At 31.5% G+C, this 21,555-nt stretch overlaps 5 protein-coding genes across 5 annotated transcripts; 2 read left to right on the top strand and 3 right to left on the bottom strand.

The window, feature by feature from the left end:
* Positions 1-100: 100 nt before the first annotated feature.
* Positions 101-1,946, top strand: LOC125067856 (leucine-rich repeat protein 1). Its single transcript, XM_047676689.1, has 4 exons — positions 101-833; positions 908-999; positions 1,092-1,246; positions 1,451-1,946. The coding sequence occupies exons 1-4, from the start codon at positions 263-265 to the stop codon at positions 1,863-1,865; spliced, it is 1,233 nt and encodes a 410-aa protein (XP_047532645.1). The 5' UTR covers positions 101-262; the 3' UTR covers positions 1,866-1,946.
* Positions 1,947-2,945: 999 nt separating this feature from the next.
* LOC125067854 (putative elongator complex protein 1) lies at positions 2,946-11,121 on the bottom strand. Its single transcript, XM_047676687.1, has 8 exons — positions 10,237-11,121; positions 9,694-9,916; positions 7,170-9,612; positions 6,923-7,089; positions 6,635-6,854; positions 6,299-6,503; positions 4,615-4,765; positions 2,946-3,089 (listed from the first exon to the last, which is right to left on the bottom strand). The coding sequence occupies exons 1-8, from the start codon at positions 10,573-10,575 to the stop codon at positions 3,019-3,021; spliced, it is 3,819 nt and encodes a 1,272-aa protein (XP_047532643.1). The 5' UTR covers positions 10,576-11,121; the 3' UTR covers positions 2,946-3,018.
* Positions 11,122-11,676: 555 nt separating this feature from the next.
* On the bottom strand, positions 11,677-14,692 carry LOC125067855 (28S ribosomal protein S30, mitochondrial). The gene is made up of 5 exons (XM_047676688.1): positions 14,146-14,692; positions 13,514-13,652; positions 13,267-13,408; positions 12,708-12,863; positions 11,677-12,522 (listed from the first exon to the last, which is right to left on the bottom strand). The coding sequence occupies exons 1-5, from the start codon at positions 14,586-14,588 to the stop codon at positions 11,753-11,755; spliced, it is 1,650 nt and encodes a 549-aa protein (XP_047532644.1). The 5' UTR covers positions 14,589-14,692; the 3' UTR covers positions 11,677-11,752.
* A 1,540-nt stretch (positions 14,693-16,232) lies between these two features.
* On the top strand, positions 16,233-17,870 carry LOC125067858 (eukaryotic translation initiation factor 2 subunit 2). The gene has a single exon (XM_047676697.1). It carries the CDS (start codon positions 16,342-16,344, stop codon positions 17,278-17,280), a length of 939 nt encoding a protein of 312 aa, XP_047532653.1. The 5' UTR covers positions 16,233-16,341; the 3' UTR covers positions 17,281-17,870.
* A 441-nt stretch (positions 17,871-18,311) lies between these two features.
* LOC125067643 (beta-ureidopropionase-like) lies at positions 18,312-19,878 on the bottom strand. Its single transcript, XM_047676345.1, has one exon. It carries the CDS (start codon positions 19,519-19,521, stop codon positions 18,358-18,360), a length of 1,164 nt encoding a protein of 387 aa, XP_047532301.1. The 5' UTR covers positions 19,522-19,878; the 3' UTR covers positions 18,312-18,357.
* Positions 19,879-21,555: the final 1,677 nt, after the last annotated feature.

Below are 21,555 nucleotides of genomic sequence, written 5' to 3'. Positions count from 1 at the left end.
ACAAATAGATTACCAAAAGCTTGTGACCCGTTTTTGGAAAAGTAGAGAATAAAAGCTATGGTTTTTTTTTATGTTTGTTAATTGTCATAACTTTTCGCGGGTTTATTAAATGTCAAGTTAAACTTTAGTTTTATGTTTTATTTCTAGTTGAACTAAATTAGTTGATAGTTGTGATAATCTCAAGTCTTAACTCAGCTTTTCATTAAAAACATTATTAATCCTAAAATGATAGAACTCGAAAATATTAATTAAATAAAACGATATGAAATTACAATGTCAAATTGAAGTTATTAATAGAGTACATTGCAGTTTAAATATAAGGTCTAATGGCAAATATTTAAAGTCAACGTTAGCTTTAGGAAAAGAACCGAAAAACGAAAATGAATACTTTATATTGCACTTTTCTTCGGTTAATAAAAATGGCACGAAATATAAATTGAAATCTATCAAACAAGTGTTTGTAAAGTGTATAAGTGAAGGTAAAGCTACTATAAGGTTTGAAGAGCCGCCTCATGACTTATGTATAAAATGTGAAGTTATACAGCTTAAAAGTTTTATGAGACTACTTAAATCGTGCATTACCGGAGATACAAAAGACCTAAAACTCTCAAATTTATCTTCACTAGCAATAACAGCAAATAATATTGCCCCAACAAAATTAACTATTCATGATCGGTCCGAATTTCCTGCTAAGGGTCTGCCGCGAACGTTAGAATCTTTACATATTGTTGGACTCAAATTATGCAACTTTCGAAGAGATATTTTATTACTTAGCCATTTAGTTGTTCTTGATTTAAGTAATAATGAAATTGAAAAGATACCTCCAGAGTTCGGTAAGTATTCAAAATAAATCATTATGGTAGTATGGTACAAATATCTTGTTTAATTGTTATACTGTACTTTACAGGAAGATTACCAAGCATTTCTGAGCTGTATTTAGCAAATAATTGTCTCGGAGTGAAAGATCAAGTAGACTGGAGATGGCTTTTAGGTGTTCAGGTAAGGATATTTTATAATGGCAAAAACTTATTGTTTTTTTTTAATTTAATGAAAAGAATAATTATTGAGTGTGTTATATTTGTAATTTACAGATAACTAAAAAGCTTAAGCTTTTAGATATAAGTGGCAATAAAATAAAAGAACTACCAAAAAGTATTTGGAAATTGCAAAGTTTAATAACTTTAAAGATAGATAACAATAATCTAAAGAGACTGCCTGCTTCCTTGGGACGCATCAACACTTTGAGGTTTGAAAAAAAAATTGATTTATAATAAATTAATAATACATTTGGCACTAAGCCTGTTTGAATAATAAGAAAACCATTCTTTATTAATTGGAGTATGGACCAATTAGATATTCTTTATTACAGGTTTCCAAGAAAATTTTATTCTACAAAATTATTAATTAATTTAATACTTATTTAAATAAGTTTTTTTTTATAAATTTACAGGTATTTAACGGTATCACAAAATAGTTTGCAGTCCTTGCCATGTGGACTGATGCAATGCCGACTTGATTATATAGATTTATCAGCCAACATGTTTGTGCCTGGAAATGGTACTTTGAAAACTGGCAATTACTCTCAATGGGAATTTTATGTAAACAGCTTAGTACATATTGCTTCTAAGGTAGTTTTAAACAAGAAATTATTCTATGCACCCAACATAATACCTCGGACATTGGTTGATTTGTTAGATAATGCCAATATATGTGTATGTGGTAAGTCAGTTTTAAATCACTCTTATTTTATTATCAAAGAATTTCAACTAAAGGATTTGTTTAGAGTTGTAGTTTTTAATAATAATCATAGTTGTGCTGTCGGTTTCGAGTGTTACTTTTGTTCTCCAAAATGCTTTATGAAATGATTATATTTTGTATATTATTCAGTAACATTATTTATTATTAAGTCTAATTTTGTAAACAAATAAATGCTAATTATTTTCGTATATTTTAATTATTTGTCAAAACCAACAAGCAGTATAACAAATATACAGTATAAAAAGTATATCAGTCAGGTCAGCATCAAAGTTATCATCATTCATCATATTTCTAAGTTTTCTTATATTATAGTTTTTTAACTATACAAGAATCCATCTTCAGGTGAAGGCCTCCTCCAAAAATGCGCTTTGTATTTGGTCTTATTTTTCGTGCTTCGTTCGCGATATTACTCTGTGTACCTATTTAGCCCACTTTTATTTTAGTTAGCTCACCAATGGTAATCTCCTTAAAATATTTTTGCCTGTAATTGCTTTAATTTTCATTTACTCATACACAATAAAAGTTTTCATAAAAATTAGTTACTCACTGGGGTTATATAATTTATTTATGTCACTATTCAATCCAATATACCATTTTTGTTTGTTCTTAGCTTATCATCAGTTTTTTTGTACACCCAACATTTAAACGAAGCTTTTAGTTCAAAAGGTAAAATGAAGTCTTTAATAATATTAAAATATTTTGCAATATAAACTTAATTAATGATATGAAACGACAAGTGAAGGTTGCAATATTTAACTGGTCAGGATGCACAGGGAATGAAATAAAATAAATTAATTTAGAACAACTTCATGTTTTGTAAATATCTCTAAAGATATTTTCATATCTTTGATGTTTTAAAAAATGTAATTTCAGTATTAGTTCAGTTCAGTATCCAGAGGCGATCCACGAAATCATGTCTTTCCTGAAAAGTTGCATTTTGCAGATATCATATTATTCTCCCGAGATTAAGTTTATGGATTTTACCCAGGGATGCAGGTTCGTGTCTAGTTTAGCAACACTGAGTTTTTTTGTGATAACTTTTGTTTATGACTGACATGACACGAGTCAAACAAAACCTCGTAAATTGAAAATCTGCTGCATATATACATGTATATATATTTATCAACCTGAACTGGAACAGCGCAGTTAATGAACCATTATAGGAAAATATCAAATGAAAAAGCAACTAATGTATTACCTCATATATTATATTAATATAGAACATCTATACATGACAAAATTGACTCATTCAATATGTGTTTATAAATTATTTAATCCATCTAGTCTCCAATTCAAATCTTGTATTACAGGAGCTATTCTAAGATGAGGTTCTGAAAAATAAAATTTTGAACTTTTTTATGGAGACCTTATTTCTTATCCAGGAAGGGTTTCAGTTGTTTAATTATTGAATCAAAGAAATATAAAAAATACAAATAGATTTAAAATGATACTTCATTAATTGGATCCATTTAAAAAAAAAAAAAAAAATTATTATGACATAGATCGCAACCTGTTCGCAAGTGTCACCACCGACACAATAACGCTGTAAGAAACATTACCCATTTCTTACATCAGGCATACCCACCACCTTGGCTTGGAGCTTGGGAACTGAGATGTTATGTCCCTCGTGCCTGTAGTTACACTGGCTCACTCACCCTTCAAACCGAAACAGAACAATACTGAGTACTGCTGTATGGCGGTAGAATATCTGCGGAGTGGGTGGTACGTACCCAGACGAGATTGCACAAAGCCAAGTAATTTAATTACGAAAATCATATTTTTAGTTTTACCACTATCACAATACTATTTAATTTCTACATAAGATATAAAAACGTAAACTGTTAGGCACAAAGAGTACAACGCAATGATGTTCTAGGAAACAGATATGTTATAGACGCGCAAAATGTGAAGACCAGAAAACGTCCTAATTGGGACGTTTGTCTTTAGTCTGTGTCGCGCACGACAACGAGTAATGTTTCGCGCTCCTCGTAATAACTATCCAAAAGGCCATCTTGTGTATTGAGAAAGTTTACCAATTACGATACCAAAGTTAATAAAACACAACGGATCTCATACCACATGGAAGTAAGCAATATACTTTGATTTACTAATTTATGTCATTTATTTTTCTAATATTCTGATATTTGGAGGTTAGAAAAAAGAAAGAGATGGAAAATACAATTTTTGTCGTAAGAACGACAAGGATGCGTGCATTCCGAACATAGAATAAAAGTATAGATGCGAAGATTAGGCAGTAAAGTCATCTTTACTCCAGAGTTCTCTTTTTCTTTTAATAACCTTTTTATAATTTAGTTTGATACATTTAATTATAAACTAAACTTGTCGAATATAAGAAAAGAAAATATAAATAGTTTATTATTAACATAATATGTTAAAATAAAGCTGCCACTGAAATCAGGCTTCAAAAGTGGATCGCTATTGTTCGTAAACAAAGAAATAAATCTCTTAAGTTACCTTACTGTGTGGCAACAGCGAGTTTGACTATTTACCGTCTTTTCTTCGTAGGTTTTATACTATTTATTTGTTATATAGGCATAAATCCCGGCTACAAATTCTGTACACGTGGTTTGTACCTTCTGAATAATTAATGTCTATGATGGCGACGTGCGGTGATTGGTGGCCCGAATAATATTCGTTTACATTCACACACAATTAGAACATCTTGTTGTCTCTTTTATTCTTATTGTTTTTATCAAGCTTTCCTTTTTACTTGTAGCGAAATGTAAAATAAACGTCCCCCGGCGCGGAACACTTGTTTCCGTTGTTTAGTAAGTGTATAACATATCTATTTATTAGAATATCATTGGTACGACGTAAATCTGTACTCGAACTCACCTAGAGTCGCAATGCCTTGCGGTATAACGCTGCTGCCTTCTGGGACATTTTCTGCAGCTATAACCGCATTCGTTGCTTCCAAAGTGAATTCATTGCTCCAGATCTGTTTTAAGCTATCTTTCATTTCTTTTAGTAACTTCTCCAGGTTTGACTAAATAAATATACAAGAGTAAACATTATATAATAAATAGTTGTGTTTGCAATCGAATTATGACCATTTTTAAAATTATCATATATTTGTAAATATTATTTATTAAGGTAAATGAACACCGGTACATTTACTTGATTGTAACTTTATAATATACTAGCGACCCGCCCCGGCTTTGCACGGGTGCAATGCTGATACTAAATATACTACAGAATGTCTTACAACATTCACAGCTTTTCTTGTCATTAGACAATACAAACCGCTATGTTCCTGCATTTTAAATCATTTTAATATCTTCGAAAATATTCATTTAAATTACATGCTACAAAGGGCCATTTTAAAATAAGCCATTATTTCTTGTAAAGAGTAAAGGATAAAAAATGGTTATTGTGGGTCATCCCTAAGAGACGAGAGTTCAATAAAATATTCCAGTTGAAATCCTTTTACCGAACCGATCAAATACAGTTCTCCGACTGGGCCACCCCCGGTATCTTTATAAGTCGAAATAAATTATATGAGCTACATGAACTTTAGAAATATCATCGTAATTGTAAATTTCTTAATTTTGTTAAAAAAATATTTCAAGTTATTTATTTAAGTTTGTCAAACAGCTCGTTCGTTGCATATTAAAAATAGAATCTTAAATTAAAATGAAAACTACTTGGGATATTATGAGTTCGGAGACAGGCAGAATGAAGTTTGATACAGGGCAATTATCCCTTAATATAAAAGGGAATATTGTAGGTGAAGATTTAGATGTGGCCAACCAATTCGAAGAATATGACGCCTTAGGCTTACTTAAGTGTTACGTTCCCCAGAATGAGATAGAATTCTAAAGAAATAGGTGTATTAACGGCTGCTTCACAATATATTTATGATAACATCATGTTCATACAGGAGAACATACAAAAGTATTCCATAAAAGCTGATATACCTACATACATACTATTATTACAAGAAATAGGAATAAACTTGTAACCCCTACTCTCAGTTTACATACGGTACAGAGAACGTTTTTGGGGAATGGTATACGCATATATCAGATACCGGGAAATATAATCAATTTACGATTTTACTACATTTAAAAAGTTTATTAAGACTTTTTTGACTTCTTTTAATAAATCAATATTATTATTTATTAAAAGAATACTTTTTAGAAAAAAAACGCCTGGATTTAGGCTCGGGTTCCACCACAAAACACTAATTATTGTAAAAAAACACCATTGTAAATCTGATTATTTGAAAAGAGCAACTGCGAGTTCGTCGTGTAATTTTAAAGATCTAATCATACACTTGGACAGACAGCGGTAAGCAAATTTGTTTTATACTATGTAATGCAGAACTGTCTAAAGCAGAAAGTTGTTTTATAAGTAAAAATATGTACCAACATTTAAATCGAGAGGAAAATGATTTGATCATTATTGTGATAGCAAAATAGAACAACAAACACGCCAAGAATAAGCTTAATTAAATGCTATAGGCTTTACGGAGTGTTTAATCAAACTTTCACGATCAAGTTTATAATAATGAAATTACCTGAAGAATGGAAGCTTCGTCATCTTTATTAAAACAAGACAAGGCTATGATTACTTCCTTAACGTGTGGGCGTAGTTCATTTGTGGAGGTAATGAGACTATGTAGAGCTAGGACTAGAGCAGTATCCTCATATTGTGATCCCTCTTTAAGTGATGCGACTTTGCGCTCATGTTTTCTTCTATTTTTACTTGACCGAAATGATTTCCTGGTTAAAATATAAAAAAGTTTTTAATAAAAAATAGCACTTCATAAAAATTCGTTTTCCGAAAAGAAAGAAAAATTTTGAAATTAAACATAATTTTCTTTAATTAAATTAAAATATAAGTCATACAGTACCCCGATCCCGAAGAAGATGCGATAGTACTTCCAGCATCAGAATATAAATCACTATCTTTGTAAGCATTTGGTGTCTCATATTCATCTTGAGACTTTTTATTTTTAATTTCCCTAACAATTTTGAGACGATTTCTATACTTAATGAAATCAGTCCCATTTGTTTGTAACAAGTCCTTTACAGACTTGTATTCTTCGATTAATGATGGCAATAGTTTCATATCTAAAAAATAATTCATAATAGATACAAAATAATAACACTAATTAATGATTTATACATGAAAAACAAACCTTTGAAATCAGAATGATTAAATTTTGAACACATTCTCAGAGCAGTTCTGTATTGTCCACATTCAACAGCAAAATTAATTATATCTTCACTATCTTCAGAAAATTGTTCCAAAATTAAGACAGCTTCCTTAAATCTCTTTTCATCTTTCAACATAGTAGCAAGATCCCTGAACATTAAAAAAACAATGCTAGTTTTTTATTAATAAATATAATGCAAGACCAAAAATGTCATGAAATTAACCCTTACCAACATAATTGTTTGAACTCTTCTCTGGGTTTCCGTTCTGCTAGTTTCAATGCCAATTCCCATTCTAAAGCCTCCTTGTAACATTCAATGGCTTTTTCATTTCTTCCTGCTCTTTCATAAATGATACCAGCTTCTATATATTGCTTTTTTAACTTGAGATACAGTCCAAAGTCATCTGATATTTGTTGATATATTTCATCTTCAACAGAAAAGAGTGCTAAAGCCGTCCTGTACAAACTGTGATACTTGACAAATGTCTTTAATTCTCCATATTTGCTTGGCCCACATTTTGCAATACATTGGACGGCTCTATCAAATCTTTTTAAATGCTTATTGATTGTATATTTTCTATAATCTTCATCCATTTCATTTAAATCATTAAGCATAGAAATGTACTCTTTTGGATCCTTCTGTGATTTGTTTGCAACTAACAACACGAGGTCGAAGTCATACATTCCTAGTGCTACATCAAACAAATTATCTACGTTCACCATGTACAGTAGGTATTTCAGTGCTTCGTCAGATGTGACTGGAAGCTTTGTTCCATCTGATTCTTGGTTTTTAAGTTCTTTTATGAGGATAAGTGCTTCCTCTAAATCTCTCACAGTATTTTTCTTGACAAATGTTGTCAGCAATGGTAACACTCTATTGGCACTGTCTGATGCATTGGTTAAATGTAATCTTACAAGATCACATATAAACTGCACCTTTTTTTGAACATTTTCTTCTGAGATACTTTCACTATAAGTGTAGCTGCTTGAATACATTGTTTTTGTTACATCTACATTTTCAAGGTCTGACAGGAATAAACTAAGCCAAGAATTGTTTTTTATAGTATTAAGAAAGACATCAATATTTTGTATAAAAAGGTTAGGATTATGGTCATATATTAAATTGAGATTTATTCTTTGTTTCCTCATTAAATCAAAAGCCTCAAAATATTTGTTTGAATCTAGATATTCTCCAATTATTTTGAGTGATAAGGGCCGTGGTTGGATTGTCTCCAAGTTTCCTCTAGGCATTTGGAAAACAGTCCGAGTATCTTTTGGTACAGAAATTACCAATTTTGCCCCTCTTTCTATTTTTCTCTTGTATATATTTGATTTTTCCATTCTGTCAAAAGATGCTATATTGCCAAGTCGTACCTTTGTAAGCTCCACACAAAGAAGCAAATGTTTCAATGTGGTCAGCAATAAATAGTCAGAGTGAACAAAGAAAGAACTTATATTGTTAATGACCATCTCACCCATCAAATATAAACAACCTTTATGCGATAACCCAAGGAAATAGATGCTATTATCCACCAATACAGCACTAAATTTTGGACAGGCTTCTGGAAATGAAACCTCTTGGGGAGTAATAGTCCCATCAGAGCAATATTCCAAAATATCTCCAGAATCCAATTGCAAAAACACTGCAGATTCAGTTTTTGGATGACATTGGATTCTTGATACTGCTGAAGGCAAGGGTTGTGTATGTTGTTTCGCTATACTTCCTTTTGATATTTTATATTGAATTATTTCATAACAGTTATCACTGTCAACTGTGACACACAAAAGGGTTTCATTATCTAACAAATGCCAATTGTAATGTGGAAATGAAAAATAATTTTCATCAAAAGCTATGCTTTTAGATATATCATATTGTAGAGGTTTTCTGTTAGTTTGCTCTACAAACACCAGACCTTTAGAAGTAATTACAACAAACGAATTTATGTTTAATTTTGAAGAGTTTTCTGGAGCAAAATGTACAGAATTAATTTCAGAATCAAATTCTATTTCCAAATTTGCCATTGGTGGGGGAACAGCTGCATATCTAAATGCAGAAACCAAAATTTTCTTTCCATCTATAACAGCTACAACAGCATCATCATCCTCATTTTTCCCTTTACTATGATCATTGCTCCAAATCCATGTATACGAAAAATAATGGCCATCTTGCAATAATATATGCATTTTCTTATTATTTGCCATCTCAAAGTCATTATCCCACATAATTTTGCTCACTCCCTGCTTAAAGACAAGAGTCTGCTTTAGATACCAGTGGTAGTTGCTGGTTGTATACAATAATACTTTGTGAATGTTTTCTACTGTATCTTTACACAATATTGTCAATATTTCTGAATCAAAGCTCCAAAGGAGATCTTCAACTATTGTCGTGCAGTTTATAGGTATAAGAAACTCTCCATGTTTGAGTCCATTTTTCTCAAAGAAAGAAATCATTTTTTGTTCACCTTGCTGCTGAGTTGTAGCAATCAAGTTTCCACTAGGCCTCCACGAAAGATTTGCTTCAAGGCCTTGTTGTTTTTCACTAGTAAATTGCAAGTTCCCTTCTCTATCAAAAACTTTGAATCTTCGAATACCATCCATAGTAAATCCTACAGCAAATAGACTACCATCGCCCCGCCATGAGATAATTATTTTGTCGTCAACCTCAGTGTTGCCTGTAAAATAAGAGGAGCTAGTTTTAAAATATAATTCAAGAAAAGAGATAATATCTTATGCAAAATTCAAATAAATCTCACCAGAAATAACTTCAGTTTTTATTTTAGCAGCTTGTTTGCCTTCTGATCCATGAAACTGGGTCTCCTTTTTGCCCCAACCTACAGTGATGAACTGTTTCTCACCAAATTCTTCACTTAATAAATTAGACTCATTTATTGCATCAAATGTACAGGACATTAGAATAACACTCAAGTCATTTGTAACTAGAACTAATAGTTCTTGATCTGGACTCCATTCCATTGCCTTAAATTTATAAAATTTATAATTTATTAGTTACCATCCAACCAAAATCTCCAATCTACGAAATCTAATCCAACTTTATGTTGAAATAATAAATGCCTACAAGCCCTTTATGTAAATATTTACCACCATGACTAAAAAAATTTTAAAGTAAGTTTTAACTTTTAACTGGCTTTGTATTTGAGTCTTTAATCTGGTGCTACTAGAAATATTGCATGGCACTATACTATACTTTCAAATAAGTTTTAAAGCAATAAGAGCAATTAATTATTGCATTTAACCCTAAAAAAAGCTTAAATGAAGTAAGTATTATTGCTACTTACCACTAATCCATTATCACACACGCCCACCAAATCACAATTCGCTCCAAAGTTGCTTACAGTAAAAAGTTCTCCATTTGCTAGTCCAATGCTGACAGAATTTAATAAACTCAATAATGTTATGTTTACTGGTTTATTTTCTGGTGATGCTATTTTTGAAAGATCTGTCGTCCACCTAACTTCACCGCTTGAATCAACACTGCTGACAACGAGTCTATGTGAGCAAATGAAAATCTCTCCCAGTCTGGAGTCCTCATGGTGACCGTAACAGACACAAAATTTATTTTGCAAGCGACAAAATCCTTTTTTAGAACAAACTTGCCACATGCACAAGTTTCTCATGTTTATTTAGATTTAGTCTTGTAGTTTAGTACAAACACTCTCTAATAAATAGAAATTCTTCGTTTTTTTTACTTTAAAACACGGATTCTTTTAAAGTTTTTACCACGTTATTTTTGCACAACAAACGTCAATAAGATATGTCAACTGACATTTGGCATTTGATCGATGACACTGACAAACGTTGACTTTACAGATTATACATACAGAGTTATTAGTTATTCGACGTATTCGAGAGCTATTGCATGTTATATATGATCCACATTAGTTTATGATTTGAAAGACATGTGATAATTGTGGTAAACAAGACGTACGATGAAACATAAAATCATTATTTCTATAACTTAATCTCATGCGACACATCCATACACCCACACGCAGACATCCAAACCCGTTTAAAAACCAGCTGATCTCTTCAGTCTCCGTTTCTATTCGGCGGGCGTCATAGGATGACTTCCACATGCCACCGTTACAACATTTAATGATTGTCTTATTATTCACGCTGTGGAAACCTTCAGAAAGGAACCCGGGCTCCAGGTACCCGGGCTGGGGGTGGGAGAACCGGATTATGTGGAATTTTTATCCACTAAGACATCTGCGATGGCCGACCTCGGCACGGATCGGGAAGGCTGCAGGATGGTGTCAATATAACGCATCCTGTGCAGTACCCCGCTCGCGACTCAGCAGAGCTCTCCTCAGGGGCGATGATCTCACCCCCCGACACTCCTCGCTAATGCCTACGGCAGGGTATCCCGGCTGCCGTTTTCTTAAGGTAATCTGTATTGTCCTTTCTTTTTTAGTCTCACTGGAAAAATGTTGTAAGCGTTTTCCTACCGTGGAAGTGTGTGTGGGCCTAGCCGGTGCCTATGATTCCGAGTGCACCCTGGAGCACCCACTAAAAAATCAGCGGTATCCTCTCCGTCTCTTCGACGGGCGCCACGGCAACGCTTTCCGATGCTACCGTGAACCCTGTATTGTCCTGGACCTACCATGTAATCGTTCATTTTTTACTATTATATATTATAAATATTTATTATGTATTATAAATGATAATAAATATTGTCATTATTGGTAATTAACTGATAATGAGACCATTAAACAAGATCAATTGAAAGAAAAACATTTTTTATATGACTATGACTATAATTTATTAATAACGTTAAGTATTACATTATTTAACTTAGACTTTTGGGTAGTAAGTTGTTTCAAACTTCTTTTTGCTTCTCGGATAAGGCCTTAACACTTTCGGAATATAGGGAGGTAAATGATCATCGAGTCGCCTGTTGAATGGATTAATATCAAATTCAAATGGTTTTCTCTTGGCTTCGAAAAATCGAGTATTAAATTTAATCTTGTATATCTTTTCCCAGAGATAAAGTTCCGGTGGCAAGAGATGTTTAGGTCTGTTTGAAACTATATGTTTGTATGTTGATTCTAACCAACAGCGCCTGTTGTCATCTTCAATATCAGCAATTATTTGCTCCTCCTTGCCTAGAAAGGGCGCCATCTCATGGTCTCTTTCTTCTGGGGCATTTAAATAAAATTGTACTAACATTTTCAATACATCTTCATTCAAGCCTTTTACTTTACCGTTTTCAATAGAATCATATAATGCCAATGGCTTTGTACCAAAACATACGTTATATTTTGGGTTATTGTCAACCTTATCGCTGTGCATGGTAATAGTATTTAACTGATAGACATAAAAAGACATTAGATGACCATTGGTTATGACAGTCTGTGTAACTAAAGGATATGTCAGGTCATTGTATGTTGTAAAACCTTTATAATTGGCCTGAGCTAAGAGCCATCCGAAACTAGCCTTAATAGCTTGACAATGGAGTGCTTCCAAGTTGTCTTCTGCACCATATGATTCACTTCTGTCTAGAAGGTGACCCCGGCCGTGATATGATAGCATACCAAATTCATCAAAATCACCTGGCCAAAAACCTAAAAAATATATTTAATTATATTACTAACTGTTTATTGAATTTGTTCAACATGCTAGGGACTACTGTGTATGCTGTGTGTATGTAATTTACAAGAATAACAAATTAGTCCTAAAACTAATGAAAATGTTACCCTAAATAATATAACATTAAATAAATTTTATAAAATGTATTATTATTTTTTACCTGGAATATTAGTACCATGTCGATAATTTGAATAATATCCTAAAGTTTCTGGCACGCAGGAATATACAGGCACTTTAAATTCTGGATTTTCTGCTTCACTATACGGTATTACTGGCTTCAGAGGTAGCTGATTCCTCATTGTTAACAATGGAGAGCCTAAAACATGGTTATTGAGAATGGAAAATTATAATTTTTATTCTTGTTAACATTTTTAAATTGGTAATATAAAAATTTCGCCAGCAGTTTTTCTGAACCGATAGGACTTGAGAACCTTCAAGAAAGTGAAAACTTTCCTGAAAGGCCGGCAATGCACCTTTTTTATTTGAATTATGTAGTCAAATTGGCAAATGAACCACCTGATAAAAAGCTACAAATCCATAGACATCAGTCCTGCAAGATATATAAACCATTTCCTACAGGGTCAATGCACCACCGACCATAAGAAAAGTGTAGAACATAGAGTGCGACAATGTAGTCAAGACTTTGAATGCCAAGAAGTTGAAAGGTAATTTATACTCCTGCATCCAGTTGATTGATTGATGATTGTTTATTTTCTTACCTAAGTATTGTACAGGCCTGTCAAGAGGTTCATGTGCTCTATCTTTTAGCCATTTAAATTTTTTCCTCCAATTAACTACATTATTTGGGACATCAACACCACCAATGAACCAGAATGCTTCATGACGAGGATCATAGTCAACCTATAAATATTAAATATGAATTCTAGACATAATTTATGAGCTACTAACTTTTTAAAAAAAATTTGAGTATAATTCATCAATGAGGAACATAACAACAAGACTGACCTGTGACGATAGAATGTGCGACACCTTATCAGTCAAATTGTTTGATATGATTCTGTTTATTTGTTTGACAATATTTCTTGTCTTTGCATTTTCAATTTGTTGTTGTTCTGGTTTATGAACAGTTGTCACAATATTATGCCTGTAAATATATTTTTATTAATTTATTTAAAAATGATAATGACAATAAAAAGTATTCTACCGAAAGCTTTTTCTAATTATAAAGTGATATGGGTGGAGCAGGGCAAAATAAAATCCAAAATACAGTATTCTAACATTTAAAATACAAGATAGAGATAAAAAAAATGAAATTCAGAATTTTTGATTGCAATAGAAGAACCCTAAATCTATGAATGACTTTAACTTATACCATTGAAAGTTTTATTTATGCCTTATGCATAAAGCATAAGTAAATAATTACACTATTGGTCAAAACTTATAACTTTTTCTATGAAAAATCCCAACTTTGTCAGTTGTAGATTGGTAAGGCTTTGTAATGCAAACACATATTTGTTTTAAATTGATGAGGTCTAAAACAAAGGGCATAGAAATCCCCTTCATTATTATGGTATTTTAAGGTAACAAATAAATTAAGAAGGAATTAAAAATAATACAAGAACAGTTGTGGCACTCACTCCACCCCCTCATTTTCTATGGCTATGCATTCTTCAATATGTGGTTTTATTTCTTGAACCACACTGTCTGCTACTGATGACGATTGCGTATATATATCCGGAAGTTTATCTATATTCTTGAAACTAGTTCTGGTATAATGCTGAACCAAAGGTAATGCGTTGTAGGGTACTTTATCGTCGTGTAAAATAACGCATTGCCAGCCGTAATATCGAGGCATATTTAAAGCAATTTGTTTTTCTTCAACTGTATTAATATTTTCTATCTTTTTATGAATTGTCTCTCTTTCTCGTAATTTTCTAGCCTGTAAGCTCTGGTCTAATATTGGAGGATACACTGGAGTTTCAGTATATTCACTCTCCTCTGCTTGTATAGCTTGAGCATATTTTCTACATATGAGTTTTCTTAATTTAGGAAATGTTCCATTTATACGAAGCAAACGCATTTTTACTAAATAATAAAACCATATGTTTTACAATTTTAATTGAATAGCAATTTTTACAAATTATTATTAGAATCAAATGTGAGGTTACCTAAATGTCATGTCAATAATGGCCAATGGGTATTGGACATTGGTATTGGGTAAAGTGTTGCAACTTACAAAAATGTGCTGCATAAATATTAACGTTGTTTAATAACCAAATTATGATAGTAATTTTTAAATTAAATTTCTCCTATTTTTTGACTAACAAATAGGAGAAATCCATTTTCCATTTATCCAAGTATTTAATAAATCACGGAAATAATATTTCCCTTTATTTGACAACTGTCTTCGGTCAATTGAGCGGCGACGTTAAGTTTACATAAGTTGGTAGTGAGTAATCAAATTTATAGTGGATGAGAAGGGCCGAAGATCGTGCTCAGTGGCGTGCCTTAGGGGAGGCCTATGTCCAGCAGTGGACTTATGATGATATGATCACGATGAATCAAATTTTTATATAATATTTTATATAATTTAATATTAATAATTTTATATAATATTTTATATAATTTAATATTAATAATTTTATATAATATTTTATATAATTTAATATTAATAATTTTATATAATATTTGTATAATTAAGGCCTTCCCTATTTAAAAAATACTCTTATGTAAAGGTCTGAGATAATAATATTGTAATAAATATATATATTATATTAGAAATGTATATATTTCTTATTTCGCCATCTATCTCAATGATAAACTTATATTTAATCGTAATAATTATAAAGTAAATACGCTCTATTAAATTAACCTTTATTAAAATTGATTGCTATTTATCTTATTTTGATACACAACACATTAAATATTGCATTAAATTATACTGATATAATCTTAGAAAGGAATAGTAAATTTATATAAAGAAAGTTAAAGTTTTGGGTGTATAAGGCATGCTGATACTATCTTGCAACATTATGATATTAAATTTTACATAAATACAATTAAATCCACTCCTTCAGTTAAATTAGATATAATTCATCAGGTATTACTCATATTAATGTGCATTTACCCCTATTAGCATTACATAATATTTACATCATAGGTCGTGATGTTATTAATGTGAAAAAAATGTGGACTGATGCAATATTTTGAAACTTTACAAATACATATTATATTGCACTTTAATTTTACACGTTCTTTCAGAGTGTTGTCATATAATTGTTCGTGCAAGAATTCAAGAAAATTTGATCAATTATTTTTCTCTCTTCTTGGGTATAACTTTGAGCGATGCTGTTTTATGCAAGTTGTTTATTTTTTAAATAAGTTAAAAATACATACAATTGTCTAAATGTTATCATATAACTTTAAATGTACATATTTTTATATAAATATTATTCATATAATTTTTTTTAGATTTTAAGTGTGTAACTTCCGATATAATGTTTGTTTTATTGTAAAGCAAAGTATATAAAATGAACTTAAATTTTTCCTTTTTTTAAGACTATTAGCCATGAATATTATATATAACTATTTTTGTTAAAACAGTAGTTAATTCGACGATTGTCTTTTATAATTTGATGTCAAAAACGGTAGACTGTGTTAAGCAACCTTATTTCTCTGTCATTTTCAACTAGGGAACAAAGCCTTTAGTTGAATGTCAACACTGACGTCATAATTGTATTTTGTATACTCTGTGCTGCATGCCAAATTTCTCCATTCTGCACTCTAACCAAGTTGATCTTAAAATTAATCAGTAACTGATTTAAAAGTTAATCATGGATGACGATATGATTTTTGATCCGTCTTTAAAGAAGAAAAAGAAGAAGAAGACTGGTTTTGATATAGATTCTACGCTTGCTGGTGAGCAAAATGAGACCACGAGTATCGAAGCACCTGCGGAGTCCGGTGACGTCGACGTGCCCGAGGATGACAACCTCGACTTAGATAATTTTGGCAAAAAGAAGAAAAAGAAAAAGAAGACCTTTTTTAATCTGGAAGAGATAGAAAGCGCTCTCCCTGAGACTAAAGACGAAAAGCCTCCCGCCGAAGAAGCTGAGCCTCATGGGGAAAAAGTTATTGACGATTTAGATCTGGATATAGATTTCTCTAAAACTAAGAAAAAGAAAAAGAAGAAAAACATTGATGAGCTTGTAATAGAGGACGACGTGAAGGGAGATGATCAAGAGAAAGAGGACGATATGCACGGCGATTGGGTCGGCGGCGATAGGGATTATACGTATGACGAACTACTTGAACGTGTATTTGATATTATGAGAGAAAAGAACCCAAGTATGGTATCTGGCAAGAAACAAAAATTCATTATGAGGCCTCCTCAAGTAGTGAGAATTGGTACAAAAAAAACCTCATTTGCAAATTTTACAGAAATCTGCAAAACTCTTCACCGTCAGCCTAAACATTTACTAGACTTTTTACTCGCCGAATTGGGAACTAGTGGGTCTGTCGATGGTAACAGTCAACTTATTATTAAAGGGCGTTTCCAGCAGAAACAAATAGAAAATGTGTTGCGTCGATATATAAAGGAATATGTTACATGTCATACATGTCGTTCTCCAGATACTATTTTACAAAAAGATACCCGATTGTTCTTCCTTCAGTGTGAAACTTGTGGTTCCCGCTGCTCTGTAGCCAGTATCAAGTCTGGTTTCCAGGCTGTCACAGGAAAGAGAGCAGCCATGCGTGCAAAGACTGCATAGATTGTTAGTGCTTAGTGATAATCAATTTTATGATTGAAGATCCAGGGTACAGTCAGCTATTTCCCTTTCATATAGCTTTTATATATTGTAAATTTCAAATGTTTATTTCAGCTGTAAATCTGGTGCTGATGTGAATTTATTTTTATTTATCAGAAAAGCAGGTGTACAGTTTTGTATTTAGATTTTGTTGCTTTAACACCAATAGAGCTCAGTTCCAATTTGTAATATACTCATCAATATACATATTTAATTGTTTATATTAAGTAAGTAAGAGTGTATTGTTTATTATTTTCGGGCACAATTTCTTTTAATTTTTATTATGAGTTTTAGGATTGTGATCAAACATTGTGAAATTGAAAAAAGAACAATGATTATTTTACTGTTCAGTTGCAGGAACAACTAAATTGAAATTCTGGATGTACCCTATAATAAACTATATTTATGTATAGCTCACTTCTGTATTATTCTCATTGGTACACAATGTTTTTAAAAATGTTGTTTTATTTCTCCACCTTTACATTATAACAAATTGATAAAAAATATTATTTATTAACTTTTATTTCAATAAAAATAATTAACATGATCTATCATATTGCCTTTCTATTGATATTCAGTCAATATTGTGATACTAGGCTGTTCTCTTCTCAACAAGTTATGAGTTTTTAAAAAACAAGAAATAACTGAATTTGAATGAAAAAAAATATATCCCGCTGAGTTTCTTTCGCCGGTTCTTCTCAGGTCCGAGGTGCTAAATTCCGAACCGGTGGTAGATTTTTGACAATCAATAAGCAAGTGCAAACACTTCTATATTGAATAAAGATTTTTGACTTTGACTTTGACTTTGACTTTTAATTGAGTATTAAACTAATATTTACAAGGTAATTTAATATTTCCTCCAGCAGGGTAATATTTGGTAGAAATCAATTAAAATATATATTGCATAGTAAATTGTATAATAAAAAAAAAAAACAGTATAAACAAATTATTTTGGTAACAATAGAATTAAAAAATATATAATTTTTTTTAATGTAAAAAGTTTCCTTTGAAAAAAAATGAATCAAATTTGCACAATTTGATTCATTTTTTTTTAATGACTTGACATTCATATTCTGGTTGCACAGCTTTTTTAAGACTCTCAGCATATAAATCTAACCTTTGTGTCATTGTAAAGCCCCATTTATCTTTAATTTGGCGACATTTGTTTAAATCCAACTGTGTTATCAGTAAACCATCTTTGTTTCTCGATAACCCCGGTGTCCTGCAACCATCAGGAGCAGTGACATAACTTGATCCATAGAAATGACCAAATTCCTTATGAGAAGGTAGTCCATCACCTGAAGTAAATTCATTAGGGAATTTTTCTGTTCCTACTCTATTAATTGAGCATGTGTAATAGCTATTTGCAATTGCAGCATTACGAGCTTCTACAGACCACAAATGTTCACTCAGTCCAGAAACAGTTGCAGATGGGTTGAACACTATCTCTGCTCCATTAATTCCAAACATTAACCAATTTAAAGGATGGTGTCTTCCATAACAAATGTTAATAGCTATTTTACCAAATTTTGTTTCAAATACAGGATGACCTGTATTTCCTTCGAAATAGTAAGTGGATTCATTGAAATCACCCACTCTTGGGATATGGTTTTTCCGATGCTTGCCGATTACTTCACCAAATTCATTAATAACAACAGCTGTATTCCATATTGTGTCACCATGAATTTCATCTCTTTCTAAAATAGGTGAGATTATAACCATACCATATTTTGCAGAAAAATCCTTAAGAAATTGAACACTGGGTCCATCTATAGCAGACTCTGCAAATTCACACCATGGTTGTTTTTCTCTGGTACAAAAGGCAAAAGGCATACTCCAAGCTTCTTGTAAACATATGATGTTAACACCTTCATTGGCAGCAGCGATAATTATGTTTCGAATTTTGTCGAAAATACTCTGCCTTTGTTCTACGATTGGTTTATCAGTAGAAATAGCTATTGAATGTTGTATAATACCCACTTTTACAATGCGCGGTCGTCTGGTTTCTTCCTTTTGTGCGGGAAAATCATAGGCTGCAATATCAAAATTATTATGTTTTGCAAATTCAATATTAGATTCATTTATTTTGAGAAACCGATGATCTTTTCGCCCGTAATAAATTCTGTTAAATTCCTCCAATTCCGATCCTGTTAAAGAATTAGCAACTAAATTATCGAAACTTGAGAGCTCCACTGACTTTGCCATATTTAATAACAAATTAGTTGAAAATATATGGCTTTCGAGTGTTAATAATTACAAGGGGTTAATAATATAGGGTAGTATACTGTGTTAATTGATAGCTAAAGTGGTGAGTAGTGACTACTGACTAGTAAGTAGTAACTACTAACTAGAAAGTAGCTAGTATAAGTGTATTATCTATGCTAGTAAGTGACTGATGACGTTAAACGAGATAAGAGATGGGGGACAGAGACAGCACTATCTTATTATGTTAGCCAACTCAAAGATGGCTATTATCATTTATCGTACACGCGTATTAATTTATTGTATTTTGAGTTTTAAGCAAAATATATCCAAACATCAAAATTTTCCGATTTCGGTTACACAATTATTAAGACTGATCGTATTACTATTTCTAATGTATTACTAGTGTTTGTAATTCATGTGAGGCGTCATCATAATAACAAGATAACTGCTTAAAATATTTATGAAATCCAAACTCAATTAGAAAAAAAATATTATTAAATTTTTAACATACTATAATCAAATTAGCTTGACAAGTTGACATAAGCTTTTCTTTGCTTATATTTATTGATATTTATAATAAAAAAATCTGCACGTGATTCCAGGAATTGCACGTTATCATAGACAATCTTCATTTAATTTAGTTTTTTTTTTATTTGCGTATAGTTAAATCTAGAAACTTTGTTTCTTTACAATAATAAATAAATATGGCTTGGGTATAACAGTTACTCTAACTACATTTTACAAAATAGTTTTTATTAAATTATATAGTACGCGATATACTATATTTTTTATATAATCTGTGCCAAATTACTATATACGCTATTCAAATCGAAGCGTATATTATATTTATACAAACTTTATACTTAAGATTTATTCCCATTGCTGGATATGTATACTCTATTCCTGTATGTTTCGAGTAAAGCCAAGTAAATAACATTTGACAACAAATTGACGCGATATCATTGCCTCATTGCATTGGTCGAGCTTGATTAGTCTATGATATTAACTATGGATTTGCGAAAACATCAACGAAACTTTTATCGGAATTTTGGAAGTAAAATTAAAAAGGAAACAAGTGATTAAGTGTAATAGTGTTGTATTATAAATAAATATTTATTAATCATAAACTCTTAGTAGTGCACAATATATAGAAAATCGTATGAAATACGCAAATCTAAGGTTTGTTTATCTTTATTAGTACTTCGATTGGAAATTGAAACAGGCTATAGGCAAGCTGTTTAAAATTAAATTTGTGTCACAGTAACGGAAAAGGGAAAGAGGTTAGTTGTGATTACACCGAGACGATCTCGAGATTTGTCACAATAGTATTTTATCTTTTTCTGTTTGTCTAAGAATATTTTGGGAGGAGAGTGACAATACAGTGAAACTTCTTCTTGATTATAGAGAGTGGAATACAAAAAATGATTGAAATTAACCGATAAAAATATAAGAAAATAATAATATGATATAAAAATTAATAAACAATAATCAACTAATAAAAACGTACACTAAATTTTGCTATACTGATAGTGATAGGCTAAAGAAACGTTTGCGCTGTCGCCTTTTTCTCTAGTTCGGTTTTATAATATAATAATGTTACTAACAAATGTTTAGCGTGCCGTCTCTTTCATTACCTATATACGTACGAGCACCGCGCGGAGACAAGAAGAACGATATAGTACGTCGATAGCGACTTTTGTGTAAGATTCTACGGAAGTAAAGAAATATTGTGAAGAATTGAAGATAGTTATCTTCGAAGATAATCAGTTATTTTCAGAGGTTAAATCATGTTTCAAATGACTCTGCATGCTGTTTCTTGTTTCAAATAAAAGTAAAATAGTTCTTTTCATAATTATTCGTTGTTTCAAATTATGACGTGATATATTACGGCAATGTTGCTAACGGCGTAACGGCGTACTGCGACAGTATTATAGTGAAGTTATTTGATTCGATAATGGTCATAATTATAATGTTTAGTATTTAGTGGATTTGGCAATTATTATAACAACATAAAATAATCATTATGTTTCGCAG

The sequence above is a fragment of the Vanessa atalanta genome, chromosome 12 (genome assembly GCF_905147765.1).
Source record: "Vanessa atalanta chromosome 12, ilVanAtal1.2, whole genome shotgun sequence".
Classification (NCBI taxonomy): Eukaryota; Metazoa; Arthropoda; class Insecta; order Lepidoptera; family Nymphalidae; genus Vanessa; species Vanessa atalanta.
This window is presented reverse-complemented; position numbering and strand designations above follow the sequence as displayed.